Source organism: Heterocephalus glaber, unplaced genomic scaffold, assembly GCF_053883595.1.
Source record: "Heterocephalus glaber isolate CG9 unplaced genomic scaffold, H.glaber_assembly_v1.0 deba00001863, whole genome shotgun sequence".
NCBI classification, from domain to species: domain Eukaryota; kingdom Metazoa; phylum Chordata; class Mammalia; order Rodentia; family Bathyergidae; genus Heterocephalus; species Heterocephalus glaber.
The window spans coordinates 327,248-341,973 of NW_028258503.1; the positions used below are offsets into that span (position 1 = coordinate 327,248).

Sequence of the window (14,726 nt, forward strand, 5' to 3'; positions counted from 1 at the left end):
TATTGTTTATGACGTTCTGCCTTTCTTTCTCTCTTGAACCCTTAATGCTTAGAAACAAAAATTATCTTGGGCTAGGGAAGTAACAAAATGTGCGCTGCTACTCATAAGGCCATGATAAGAGACACAGATAAAGCCAGCTGCAGAGTAACACTGTAAAGGACACAGTGCTACTGAACAAGCTCACTGAATAACAACTCTGTTCTTTAACTGACTCTTGCAGATATTTTCTCTGAGCGCTGCTTGTTTTTTTCTTTTTTCTTGGTAGTATCTTGCATAAAACAATAGTTATTCATTTTGATAAGATCTAATTTATCAAATCTTTAATATATTGTTTTAGTATCCTTTTAGAACTCTCTTCTCCTAGGTTATGAAGATTTTTACTCTGTATCCTGAAAACTTTATTGCTTTACATGACACATTTTAGAAGTGCAATGCACTATCCATTGTGCAACAGGTATTTTACATTTTAAATCCGTAATCTATTTTGAGATAATCTTTGTATAAGGAGTAAGGATTAGATTAAGGTTAACTGTTTGCATATGAATGTCCATTTATTCCAACATCATTTCTTGAATTCTATTGAATTGTGTTTGTACCAGATCAGTTGGGCATTCTTGTGTAGAACTATTTCTGGACTCTCTATGATATCTTATCAACCAATGAGTTTATCCAACTAACCAATCTGTCATAATGACTGCAACAGTGTGGTCCACTGTAAAATAGGGTAGAGTGATTCCTTCAGCTCTATTATTTTGCAAAATATTTTTGGCAAATATACTACTTTTGCCTTTCCATATAAGCTATGGAATCAGTTTGTCTATACTGACAAAAATCAAGCTTAGATTTTGATTGGTATTGCATTAAATCTGTGTAGTGAGGAGAATAGACGTCTTTACTGTGTTTGAATCTTGTAGTCCATAAACGTAGTGTGTTTCTCCATTTATTTAGTTCTTTGATTTATTTTATCAGCATTTTGTACATTGCACTGTTCAAACACTATACATGTTTTGTTACATGTACACCTAAATTTTCAATTTTTGGAGAAACTTTAAACACTATTTAAAAATTTTTTGTTTCCAATTATTCTTTAGTAATATATAGCATAAAATTGACTTTTGTATGTTGTGTATTCTGCAACCTTGCTAAACTCAGTTATTAATTGTGGGAGGAGGTTTTGTTTTTTAAAGATTTCTGAGTTTTCTACATTGCCAATAATATCTGGATATAGGATCAGTGTTGTTTCTTTCTTTCCAGTGTATGCTTTTTTAATATTGCACTATCATACTGGCTAAGACTTTCAGTGCTATACTGAATAGGGATGGTTAGAATAGACATCCTTGCTTTGTTTCCAACCTTAGAGGGAAAGCACTGTTTTTCATCACTATGCATGGTGTTAGCTATAGGTTTTTTGTAGATATTCTTTATCAGGGTGAGAAAGTTACCTTCTGCTTCTAGTTGGCTGGGAGTTTTTATTAGTTGATGTTGTATTTTGCCAAATGCTTTCATTTGCATCAATTGATACAATCATGTAGTTTTTCCTCTTTAGCCTGTTAATATCATGGATTATATGGATTTATTGTCAAACATTGAATCAGCTTGGATAAACCACACTTGGTTATGGTACATTCTTTTTATATATTGATGTATTCTATTGGCTGACATTTTTTGAGAATTAACATGCCAAGGCTCATGAGGGATATTGACCATAGTTCTCTTTTGTGTACTATCTTTGTCTGTTTTTGGTATTGGATAATACTGACCTTTTAGTTGGAAAGTGTTCATCACCTTTTATTTTCTGGAAGAGATTTGTAGAATTGGTTTTATTTCTCCTCTAAATGTTGATAAAATTTACTAATGAAACAATCTGAAACCAGGTATTTCTTTACTGTTGAAATTTTTAAAATTATGGTAAAATGAATATTAAAATTTACCCTTTTACTTGGCTTGCAGTGTGCAGTTCAGTGGCATTGAGTACATTCACAATGTTATGTGACCATCACCACTATCTAGTTCCAGTACACTTTAATCACCCCAAAAAGAAATCCTATATTCATTAGGGTCACCTCTCTTTCTCTTCTATTACCAGCTGTTGCTATTTCTAAAGATTTACTTATTCTGGGCATTTCATGTAAATTATACCATGCACTATGTGACCTTTTATGTCTGACTTCTTCACTTAAGTTTAATATTTTCAAGGTCCATCCACATTATAGAATGTGCCAGTAATTCATTCCTTTTTATGGCTGAATAATATTCATTGTATGGATGCATCTCATCTTGTTTATCCTCTCATTAGCTGATGGACATTTGGGTTGTTTTGACCTGTTAGCTATTGTGAATAGCTGTATTATGAGCACTCAGGTACCTGTTTTTAATGCCTGCTAACAGTTCTTTGGGGACTATACCTTGGAATTGCTAGGTACAGGGTAATTCCGTGCTTAAGAGTTTGAAGGACCACCAAAGTGTTTTCCAAAGCAGCTGCACATAAATTGGTGTAATACAGGGCTGGGGATTTAGCTCAGTGGTTTCGCTGCCTGCTGCACAAGCGCAAGGACCCGAGTTCGATCCCCGGTACCAAAAAAAAAAATTGGTGTAATACATTCTAACCAGTAATGTATTGAAGGTTAGACTTTCTCCATAATCTTGGCAATATTTGTACTTTCCTTATTTTTAAAAAATTATACCCATTTTAGTGGGTGTAAAGTGGTATCTCATTTTGGTTTTGATTTGCATTTCCTTAATATTCTTTTTATATGCTTGCTGAACATTTGAATATTTTTCTTTGAAGACATATCTATACAGATCTTTTGCATATTTTGGAATTGGAATATATATCTTCTTTATTATTGAGTTACAATATTTGTTTACATATTTCAGATATAAATCACTTATAAGATATGATTTGCAAATATCTGAGTGCTATCTCTTTTACATTTTTTATGTTATTCTTTGAAATTCAAAGTTTGGTGTAATATTTAAGAAACCATCGCCAAATCCATGGTCATGAAAATTTAATCTTTGGCCAGGGATGTAGCTCAGTGGTGCCGTGCCTGCCTGGCCTGTGCAAGGTCCTGAGTTTGATTCCTGGTACCAAGAAAGAAAGAAAGGAAAGAAAGAAAGAAAAGAAATAAAGAAAGGAAAGAAAGAAAGAAAGAAAATTTAATCTTGTATTTTCTTTTAAATTTTTATAGTTTTATCTCTTATATTCAGGTCTGATCAATTTTGAGTTAAATTTTGTATATGGTGTGAGGAACTGGTCCAATTTCATTATTTTGTATGTAGATGGCCAGCCATTCCAGCACTGTGAACAAACTATTCTTTGCTCTATTTAATGGTAAGGTCAAAAATCAATTCACTATAAATTTAGGGGTTTATTTCTGGACTCTCAACTTTAGTCCATTGATCTCTATGTCAATCCTTGTGGCAATACCACAGTATTTTCATTATAGGCTTGTTGTACTCTGGTTCTCTCTCTCTCTCTCTCTCTCTCTCTCTCTCTCTCTCTCTCCTCTCTCAAAGGATATGTAGTCCAGACTGGCCTTGAACTTGCAGTGATCCTCCTGCCTCAGCCTTTTGAGTGCTGGGTTTTACAAGTGTGCACTGCCACACCAGGCTCAGCATTATATATCCATTATATATCCTTTCCCATCCTTAAACCTCTAACCACCTATATTATTATTTTTGAAATGAGTTTCTTGTAAACAAAATATAATCCGTTCATGCTTTTTTTTAAATCCAGTGTGCTAATTACAGTGATACCTTCGTTGTTGAACAAAATTCGTTTCAAATTCGTATTTGAACACCAAAAAGTTCAAGAACTGAACATATTTCTCCCATAAGAAATCATGGAAAACCAAATAATTGGTTCTGAGGCCAAAAGATCACTCATATATTTATTTTTCCAGGACTTTACCAAATTTTACAATGATTTCTTTCTTTAACTCTACTGTGGCTATCTCAGACTCACTCTTGGCCATACAAGTTTTTTCAAGTCAGATTTTTGGTTTGATTATCGAGCAAGCCATGAACATCGAGGAGATTTTTTTCGAATTTTGCTGTTCGAGTAGTGAAAAGTTAGAGCTTAGAGCCGTTTGACAACCGAGGTATCACTGTAGTGCGTTTAGATGATTTGCATCTAATATAATTATTGATATGTTTAGATATAAGCCTATCTTTTTATTTATACTTTTTCTTCTCTTCTCTCTGATTTTCCCCTTTTTTCCCCTTACCAGCATTCTTTTGAGTTATTTAAACATTTTAATTTGCCTATCATAATTTTTATTATATTTCTTTGTATAATATTTTATTGGTTGCTCTAAGGGTTACAAAATATATTAACTTTTTATTGTCTATGGGGAATCAATATTTTGCCATTCATTGGAATGAATTTGAATGGAACCCACAAATTTCTCTTTATTATGCTGCAGTTGTTTTGTATATTATACCTACCTACATTGAAATCTCCATCATAAAATGTCTTTTCAACCATCAAATGTGTTTTAAAGAATTGCATGGGCTGTAGTTCTAGGGTCAGTTCAGTCTTTACAGTTCCCGTAGTGTCATTTGTGTTGTCCAGTCCACACTGTTAACACTCAGTGCTTAGTCTGGTGACTCAGTGGGAGTCTCAGTTCTCAGGGTCATCAGCATTCTCACTGGAATTAGATCCTAGCAGGCGCACATTGGGTGGGAATCCAGGAGTTCATGGGCAGCTTTGTGAGTTTACTTTCCTGAGATCTTTTGTCTCTCTTATCGCTCTCAACTTTTCAGTTCTCTGAGCTCCCTTTTAGGTACTCTATCAGAAAACTGCCAACTCCCACAAATGTACCACATCTGAGGTGAAGCAACAGGACAAGAACAGAAAAAAGCAATGGGCTTTTGCTCAGACAGCTCAGATCTGCAACTCTTGTTGAGTGGAAAATAATGTCCCCCTCCTCAGTTTTGGCGCCTGCAGGCTTCTCTTGTCAACCACACTCACTGCCATGGGCACATCTGGGGCTGGGACATGAGAGAATGGAGGAAAGAAGGAGAAAAATGGAGCTTCCTCCAACTGTAAGCATTCAAAGTTACCCTTCCCACTCCTGGAACTCTTGTTGCAACATAGTGCTCACTTTCAAGTTTCAGGTTGTCTTTCATTCAAGTTGGCGAATACGGGATGCCTTTATCATCTGTCTGTTCTCATATTTTAGAACTTTCAAAGAATAAGCTGTGCGTTTTTGCCACACTTTTATTATTAAATTCAGTGGGAGAAAAATGGTAGAATATGTTTACTTCATCTTAGCCACAACTAGATCCTCTGTTGACATTTTAATTCAATTCTCTGACAAGACATTACTTTGGTTTTAGACATTTATTTTTTGTCATATGTAAATGCTTTTGTTTTGATGATTTCATTAGCCTTTACATCACACAAAAAACAGGCTGTGTGGTTTTAGCCCAGGTGACAGACAAGTTAATAAAATCACCTTTGAGATGATTTCAGCTCTGACCTCTGAACACACCGTGAGACATCCAGGGACAAGACACTTTCAAATTCCACGAGACCCACAGAATTATAAGACATAACAAAGTATTGGGGTTTTAGCCACTAAATAGTAGGGTTATTTACAATAGACAACTGGAACAAAAATGTTGCAGTAAAGCTGACTCTTACACAAAAAATAGGGTTAAAAATCAAAATTTACTTCTCAATTTAGTTTATGCTGTTGATCTATAAATTTAAAACAGATTTAAGTAAAATTAAGATTAATTTTAGAATAACAAGTTACAAATGAGTGGTTACTTTCCTCAGGTTTTTTTACACTTTTGGCTTACAAATAACACACTAGCCAGTCTATATGCCAGAGATCATATACTTGGATGTTTTTACCTCCATGAAGCTTTCACGGAGCATAGTTCAAAATTCTCAAAAACCAACGGTCAATGGAAATCATGACTGAGACAGCCCATAGAGTTGAAGTGTAAAATAGCAATGTCTTGAAAACAGACATCTATTCCAGATCTTGGCTGCTCTTGAGCTCAATAATTGAGAGTTCACTAGGGTTACCCAGAATGGAAATTTCCTCTCAAAGAACTGGACTATTTTCCTTTCCATGGGCATGAAGTTAGGAGAAAAAAAACCTCTTTCAGAAGAAAACACTGTTATCAATAAATCTAGCTGTTTGTACTTCTCTGCCTATTTCACCTCAACCCCACCCTTTCTTATACATACCTTCTTTACATACCAGCAGAGCTCCAATGAGTCCTGAATTCAGGTCTTTCACCAGATCCACATGAGAAAAATATGAGTAGGTGAGACATTGTGGGTCAGAAGTCATTGGACCATTCTCTGTTGAGACCTGCCAAACATAAGTATGGCTTTCACCAGGAAAGACTTTATCATCTTCTTTCTCCCTTTGGCTGGTCTGATCATCATATTCAGCTCCTAAAAGAAGAAGGGATAGGGCTGGAGATTTAGCTCAGTGGTGCTGCACCTGCCTCGCAAGCACAAGGTCCTGAATTCAATCCCTGGTACCAGAAAAAAGGAAGAAGAAGAAGAAGAAGGGATAAAGCTGTTCTTTCTATGCCCATTGTCCACTCAGAGAAACATGAGCTTATTGTTACCAATGGATTCTACATAAGACTCAGAATTTTGAAAGTTTTCAATGATAAATGTTTGAGGAGACACATTTTTAGCCTGATTTAAGCATTCCACAATGTATACGTGTATTGAAACATGATCTGTTACCCTGACAACATGTACAATTTTCATGTTTTATGTACTTTAAAAGTAAAGAAATAAATTTAATTTAAAAAAACCACAATGTATATATGTATTGAAACATTACACTGTACACCAAAAAGATATACAAGTATAGTTGGGCAGAGTGGTGCATGCCTGTAATCCCAGCATTCCAGGTGACTGAGGCAGGAGGATCTTAAGTTGTAACCCAGGTTGGGCAACTTGTCAACTTAATGAGACTCAGTCTCAAAATAAAAATATAAAAGGGGCCAGGGATGTAGCTCAGTGGTTCCGCCACCTGCCTCACAAGCACAAGGTCCCGAGTTTGATCCCCGGTACCAAAATAAATAAATAAATAAGTAAATACAAATAAAAATATAAAACAAGGGTTGAGGATGTAGCTCAGTGTGAAGACCCTGGGTCCAATCACAAGTACTGTCAAAATATATATATACAATTATTATATATAAACAAAAATTCTTTTGAAAATTAGAAGAATAAATAGACTTTCTGAAACTTGATTTGAAAGATTAACAGACAGAAGCTACAAATGGGGAGAGGCCTCATGCAGTCCAGAGGAGCCTGAGACCACTAACCCTAGCAGAAGTAGTGAAAACTAGGCTTTGTTTTGAACCCCAGATCTTTTTTCACCAAACACATTGTCTCCACTCTTTTTTTTTCAAAATTGACATTTTATTTAGATTGAAATAAACTATACAAAATTTTCTTCACCAAAAAAACAGCAATATTTTCTGTATTATTTCTACATAAACCACAAAACATTTATTTTGTAGGTTTTCAGTTTTGCTTATAAATCAAGATGAGGCAGTAGATAAGAGTCATGGAAAAAGACAAGAAAACAGATGAGTCAGTTGCCTGTATGGATGGCCTCTTATTCTGCCTTAACAATGAAGCAGAAGTGTTCAACATTTGCCTGCTAAGAAGCTTATGAAGATGTAGGTTCCACAAAGGAATGTAAACAGCAATAACCACATGTGGAATAACAATGGCAAGCTCTTCCATTCAAGCTTAAACTTTAACCTCTTCTTTTAAGTTCATTTAATAAAGACAAAATCTACATTGAAATCTGGTACGCTTATAAACTTCTCTTTAATAATTCCCTTAACTGCCCATTAGAATTTTAATAACATACTTAAAACTCCTACTAATCACAGGCCAATGATGGCCTTCACCATAACATTTTATAAGACGCATTCGTTTCTTCCACACCACTTCAAAATTCATTTCTTCAAAAACTGACAACTCAATACTTGAAAGCAGATCCACAATGACAGTGTGTTGTCTAAAATGACTTAATTAAAACAATTCCATAATGCCACCAGCAGAGGTCGTGCCAAAGCAAAATGTGGCACTTACAATGCCATCTTCTGCCATTTTTTTTTTATTTTATTTTTTGGTACTGGGGATTGAACTCGGGACCTTGTGCTTGTGAGGCAGGCATCAGAACCATGGAGAAGAGCAGACAGGTTTCAGGTGCACGAGGGTTCAGAAAGGCCATTTAAATATGGAGATTATCAATGGCTAATATATTCAATGACAGGCCTGTAGGCTAACATATTCAGTGATTAGGTGGCCTACATACCCCTTATAGCTTTTCTTGCAAATAGCAAATATAAGAAAAAGCCCACTGTAAAAGTCTCTTAGGTATTTTCAACCGTTTCTGAATTATCTGTAGGAGGCTCTGATTTAATTGTATATAGTTTGATATATGTGTCCACCATTAAATCCAGATAATGTTTTATATCAAAATTTATGTTAAGCAAAGCCAAGTTACTTGACCTTTGGTCTGTCAAAGTGTTCCTCAAGTATGCTTTGAGACGCTTTCGTCCATTTTCATAGCGCACATTCTCAACTTTCATCACAGGAAGAATACACAGGACCTTCAGCAAGGCATACACATTAGGAAAAAACTTAATGTCAGGCTTCATAAATGGTAGATGGAAGCTCTATGTTTTTCCCTCTGTGTTTCCATTTGATTCTCCAAAAACGAAGTTTAGCTGAAAGTGTTTCAGGATTGAGTAGGTCACTTCTGTACATGTCAGCATGATGTTCCTCTGATGTGTTGAATTTGACCTGTCCCATGACTGAGGGTACCGGAGATAAGCATTTAAGAGTTTTGAGATGCTGTTCTGAGAATATATCTTTAAGTTCCTGAATAATGTGCTCCACTGCTGGGACACTCAGGGTTTCTTTGTAGTAACTCTCAGAAGTTAACTGAGATTCCAAGTTACCTTGTTGGGCCCTATGAAATTTACCAGGGAGTTTCATTTGAATATCAAGTTTGGTTGCCAAATTTGTGGCTTGCTCAAACCAAAACTCATGATAAACTTCAATATTTTCCATCACTTCATTGAGTGAGTGTAATATAGCAGTTAAACTACTGGCTGCAAAGAAAACATCAGAAGTTTGTCCCTGGAGATTTTTCCCAAAGGCCCTTGTAAAAGATAAGACATTTTTAAGAACAACAATGGTAACACTAAAATCAAAATCTGTTACTGCACTACAGAGTGCAAATGCTCGGCCAGCTATACAGTTATTCCACCTAATATTTGTGTCACTATTTATCCCATCTAAACATAAAACAAGTGCTTGCAGGAGGTCCACTAACAGTTCCAAAGCATCATGCCTGCCTGTCCACTGAGAACGACATATTTCCCTCAGTTCTTTACCCCTTTCTTCACTGTTCTGGAAAAGAACTGAAATTACACTGTTAAGTTCTAAAAGTAGTTGTGGAGATCGATGGAAAAAAGAACAAACTTTCTCAATTGTTCCCAATGGAACTGATACCCCCACCACAGGCACTGATTTTGCCAACCACATGTTTAAGGCACAGGAAGAGCAGAGTGTGTAGATAGCTTGGGGATATTTTTCTAGTAGTCTGGAAGCAGCAACTTTCATTTTAGAAGAAAATCCACTGGACACAATGGAAGCCTGGCCACAATACTCCATATTTAGTCCCCACTTCATAGTTATTATTGTGTGAAATTTCACAGCCAAAATTTCCGCATCAGCTTCATAAGGCAGGAAACCCACAAACTCCTCTCTCAGGTTATGAGATTCATCAACAAACCTCACCAGGACAGGTAAGGGCTCTTCCCCTGCTATGTTCACCACATCATCAGTGATGATGGAAAAGAAGTGTGAGTCTCTCACTGCCCTGAGGGTTTCTTCCCTAATACAGCTCTCACAGATCTCTAGCATTTGCTTCTGCCGTGCTTTTGAGCAGAACAGTGTGTTAACGGCTGTTGTCTCCAGGTGCTTTCTCAGAACCTCTTCGCCAGAATTTATCCGGCACTCCAACAAAGCTTGAACATTATCAGGCGTAAAGAGATCTGCCAGGATTTCGTGGGTCTCATGCCCGCCCAGAGGTATGTTTTGTTTTCCCATAAGAATCAAAATTTCAAATACAGACTTTAAGTATTCTTTGTTTTCCTTCCCTTCAAGGGTTAAAGGTAAAATGTCTTCATCCTGCTCATCCCCCTGAACTTCGGCACTGGAATTCTGAGCATTGCTATTGTTTGTTTCTTTATGCTTCTGTTCCTGTTCAGAATTTTCATCAATTTTTCTGTTTCAGTGTCCTGATTTCATCTTCACTCAATTCTTTTTTTCTTTTCCTGTGTCCACTATGTGGATTGTTCAAATGACTGGTGAGATCAAATGTTGTTGGTATTGCATGGTCTCCGAAGAACGGTCCTATAAGGACTCTCCCAATGACTTCACAAGTATCCGCTTCAGTTAATTTTGAGAAACAAAATAACCCAATCATTCTTTAGTTTTCTGATGCCTCTGCAAAATGTATAGTTCTACGGATCAAAGAGGTCTCGACGTGTTTGGCATGCAGCCAAACACTGATCACGTGTTTTATCTTCTAAATCTGCTCTCCTACAATTCTTCACCCACTTCCAGCATCTGGCCGGATCCCGCGGAAACCTGAAGAAGGCCAGGTGGGACTGCGTGCGCCTCAGCGTGCAGTTGAGGCGCTGCGCAGAAATTCAGCACCATCGCCCACCCCGTTGGCCTGGGCCGCTGGTGCACCTCCCGCCTCCTCTCCATTCTTGCATATTTCTGCCTAATTCAAGTTAATTCAACAACATTTGATGTGTTCTTTATGACACTCTTTGATAGGCACTGGTGAGGGTCAGGCAGCTATAAGATTCAGAGATTTTTTAAAACATTTTTTTAAAAACTTGGTTCTTCCCTAGAGGGACAACACCATATTTGGTGAGGGACAAAGAAATATAAAGGTATGATTACAATACAATTACAATACAATAACATTACAATTATAATTACAATACAGAAACATTCACTCATTTATTCAAGAGATACTTACTGAATTCTTGTCCTTTACCAGGCTCAGCTACAAGTTGAGAATATAATCAGTAAAACAGAAGTTTCCCATAACCCTTTTCAGCTCACACTCCATTCTCACCCCCTTCACCAGGCAAACACTGATGTGCTTTCTATCTTTATAGATTAGCAAGCCTGTCATTTTTGTCTGCCAAGCCAACTCTGGTAAACTGTACTACTGTTTGACCCACTTTCCCAGACCATTCCCAGGCTCTCTGTTCAGACCCCAACTGCAAGATTGTAGGAACCCTGGTCTCTCTAAAATCTCATATATCAGTCTGGAAACTCCAAAGTGGATAAGCCTCACGGAAGTAGGTTGCTAGTTTCCACCCAGAACTGGGGATGACCTCTTCTCTATGCTGCCTGTCCCTTGCTGTTAACTACAAGATCCCAGACACACACGCAGAACAGTTCCCAAACTGGACGTCTGCTAAGAACTCCAGCAAGTTTTCAACAGGATGGCCTAGACCTGACATCAGCCTGAGGTGTGGGATCCCAGCATCACCTTTCAGGACCCAGATGTAGCAGTTCTTTCAGGTTTCCTCCAGATTTGGGCAATATAAAAGAAAGGCAGAGATGGGGATGTAGCTCAGTGTCACTGCCTCACAAGTGCAACGTCCTGAGTTCGATCCCCAGTACCAAAAAAAAAAAAAAAAGAAGGAAAGAAAGAAAGAAAAAAGAAAGGCAGAGTTGGACGTGGTGGAACATGTCTGTAGTCCCAGAAGCAGAAGCAGAAGGATCGCCAGGAGTTCGAGGCCAGCCTGAGTTACATAGTGAGTTCGAGGCCAGCCTGAAGTCCCACAGTGAGACCCTGTCTCAAAAAACAAAAAACAAAACAAAAAAAGAGGGCAGCCATGAGGAGCTGGTGCTATTGTAACTTTCCACAATAGCCCACGCTGTGTTTCCCAGACACAGTGTACACGTTCACCTTTGCTCTCACCTTCTTCTCTTTACTCAGCCCAAGCTCGCTCTGCAAAGCCAGTTTCTCTCACACTCTTCACTTTTACTTCTCGAATAAACTTTGCCACAAAGAAACAGACCTGAGGACCAGTGGAACAGATTGGAAGATGCAGAAACAACGCCAGACACACTCAGCCATCTCATCTTTGATAAAGGAGCCAAACACCCTCACTGGAGGAAAGATAGCCTCTTTAATAAATGGTGCTGGAAAAATTGGGCTTCAACTTGCCAAAGATTAAAACTAGACCTGTATCTCTCACCATGCACTAAACTAAAATCAAAATGGATTAAAGATCTAAATATTAAAATAGAAATGCTGAACCGGCTGGAAGAGTGGTTAGGTAGAACTCAAGACACTGGGGTAGGAAAAGAGTTTATGAACAAAACCTCAGTTGCCCGTGAACTAACACAAACAATCAACAAGTGGGATCTCTTCTTATTAAAAAGCTTCTGCACAGCAAGAGAAACCACCAGCACTGTGAAGAGACAACCCACAATGTGGGAAAAAGTCTTCACCTGCTGTTCCTCAGACAAAGGTCTACTATCTCGAATCTATAAAGAACTTAACAAGATCAGACCTCCCAAATTTAAAGACCCAATCCAAAACTGGGCATCTGAAATGAACAGACATTTCTCAGACAAAGAAGTAGAAATAGCAAATAAATACATGAAAAAATGTACAACATCACTGGTCATTCGAGAGATGCAAATGAAAACAACACTGAGATTCCACTTCACTCCAGAAAAAATGGCTGCTATCATGAAATCAACCAATAACAAATGCTGGCGGGGCTGTGGGGAAAGAGGAACCCTGCTCCACTGCTGGTGGGAGTGCAGACTGGTGCAAGCACTGTGGAAATCAGTATGGAGATACCTCAAAGAACTAGGACTGGAAGTCCCATTTGACCCCGCTATTCCACTGCTGGGGATCTTCCCCAAAGAATTAAAAGAATCATACCACAGTGATATATGTGTGCCCATGTTCATAGCAGCACAGTTTGTAATAGCTAAAACTTGGAAACAGCCCAAATGCCCATTAACTGGAGACCGGATAAAGAAAATGTGTTTTTTTTATAAAATGGAGTACTACTCAGCCATAAAAAATGAGAAATTAGAGACATTTATAGCTAAGTGGATGCACACTGAGGCGATACTCTTAAGGGAAATAAATAGGACACACATGTGTAAATACCGAAGAGTTTCTCTGGTGTGAGAAACTGAAAGTGTAAATGAGGACTAAATGTATAATAGGTCATGTGAAATAGGAAGAAAAGGGGCAAAGGGGAAGGAAGTGGGAGGGCTAGGGGAAAGGATAGAAGGGAATGGGATTAATATGAGAAAATGGAAAAATAGGAACAAACTCTTTGTAAATAGGGAGGACTGGAGGGGTTGAAGGGAGGGCTGGGCAAGGGTGAAAAATAAGAACCAAGAGAGACTATGTAAAGGTGCAAATTTCCAATGATGAATGTCATTATATTGTATACCTAAAATGTACCAATGATTAGAATGAATAATCGATAATGCAAAATAGGAAGAAAAGGTCCAAAGGGGTAGGGGTAGTGGGAGGGGCAGGGGAAAGGATAGAAGGGAAAGGAAAAATGATGAGAAATGGAAAAAATGGAAATAAAGTCTTTGTAAATAGGGAAGGGTGGAGGGGGTGAAGGGAGGGCTAGAAATGGGGAAAAAATAAGAACCAAGATGTGTTATGTAAAGGTACAATTCCCAATGAGAAATGTAATTGTGTTGTGTACCTAAAATGTACCAATAAAAGAATTTAATTAAAAAAATTTTTTTTAAATAAATAAATAAATAATAAACTTTGCCACTACTTTTTGTTCATTCCGTTCAAATTCTTTTTTCAAGATGAGAAGAACGTGGAATTCAACTCCAGAAGGAGAGTTGAGCAATCCCAAACCTGGTAACATTTAGTTGGTGAGCCACACTTTAGAAGCAAGCAACCTGATAACACTAGGGTTTGATCTGCTCTCCTGAGAAAACCCCAGAAAATTGAAGGTCTTCCCATTTCAGAATGAGAACTTAGCCAGCATGCAACTGCAGTTAGGCTATACGACGTAGAACAATTTGTTAATGACTTACTTGAATCTTCTTTATTTATATAAGCGACCTAGACAGTGTTATAGTTAACTCTGGCACCTCCTTTAATCCTCTCTTGTGCGGGGAAGGCTAAGGAGAAGGTAGCTGCAGTGGGGACTCTTTTCAAATGGCTTTGTTTTAACCAGATCACCTTGTGCTTCCACTAGGTGGCTCTCATCACAAGGAAGCATCCATATTATGAATCAGGGAGTGAGGGAGGGGATGCCTGAAAGGTCAGAAAATAAGGAAGAAGGAGAGAATTCCATTTCATCTTCATACCATGACACTTGATCCTCCATTGAAAGTTTTCTAGTCATAGGAAGACAAAGAAGGTAGGAGATTGAGGTCCTTGGCCTGGCTCCGCAGGGGACTTACTTCAACTTCAGAGTTTAAACTACAATGGCAATGTTCCCAAGGTCATGAAATTGTCTTCTACTAAGTATCTAAATGAATCTCTTGACCAGGCCATACTCAAGAAGGAGGTCATATTCCATGATAGGCCATGCTCCATTATAGTATACCCTCTGTTTGTCCCATGCAGTCTCAGGAACTGACTTCTTCCACAACCTTTTCTTGACTGAGG

General features: G+C 37.8%; 1 protein-coding gene and 1 pseudogene across 7 annotated transcripts in view; both read right to left on the bottom strand.

Moving 5' to 3' along the window:
- The window catches only part of F8 (coagulation factor VIII), a 176,141-nt gene that overhangs the window by 135,440 nt on the left and 25,975 nt on the right, over positions 1–14,726 (bottom strand). For all 7 annotated transcript variants that reach the window (XR_015448422.1, XM_087204120.1, XM_087204124.1 and 4 more), the window contains one exon: positions 6,209–6,421. Coding sequence is in view for 6 of the 7 variants with exons in the window: in XM_087204120.1 (XP_087060246.1) it covers positions 6,209–6,421 (213 nt within the window). In the remaining variant the exon portion in view is untranslated. The remainder of the gene's footprint in view (positions 1–6,208; positions 6,422–14,726) is intronic.
- LOC147820531 (52 kDa repressor of the inhibitor of the protein kinase-like) lies at positions 6,429–12,239 on the bottom strand (annotated as a pseudogene).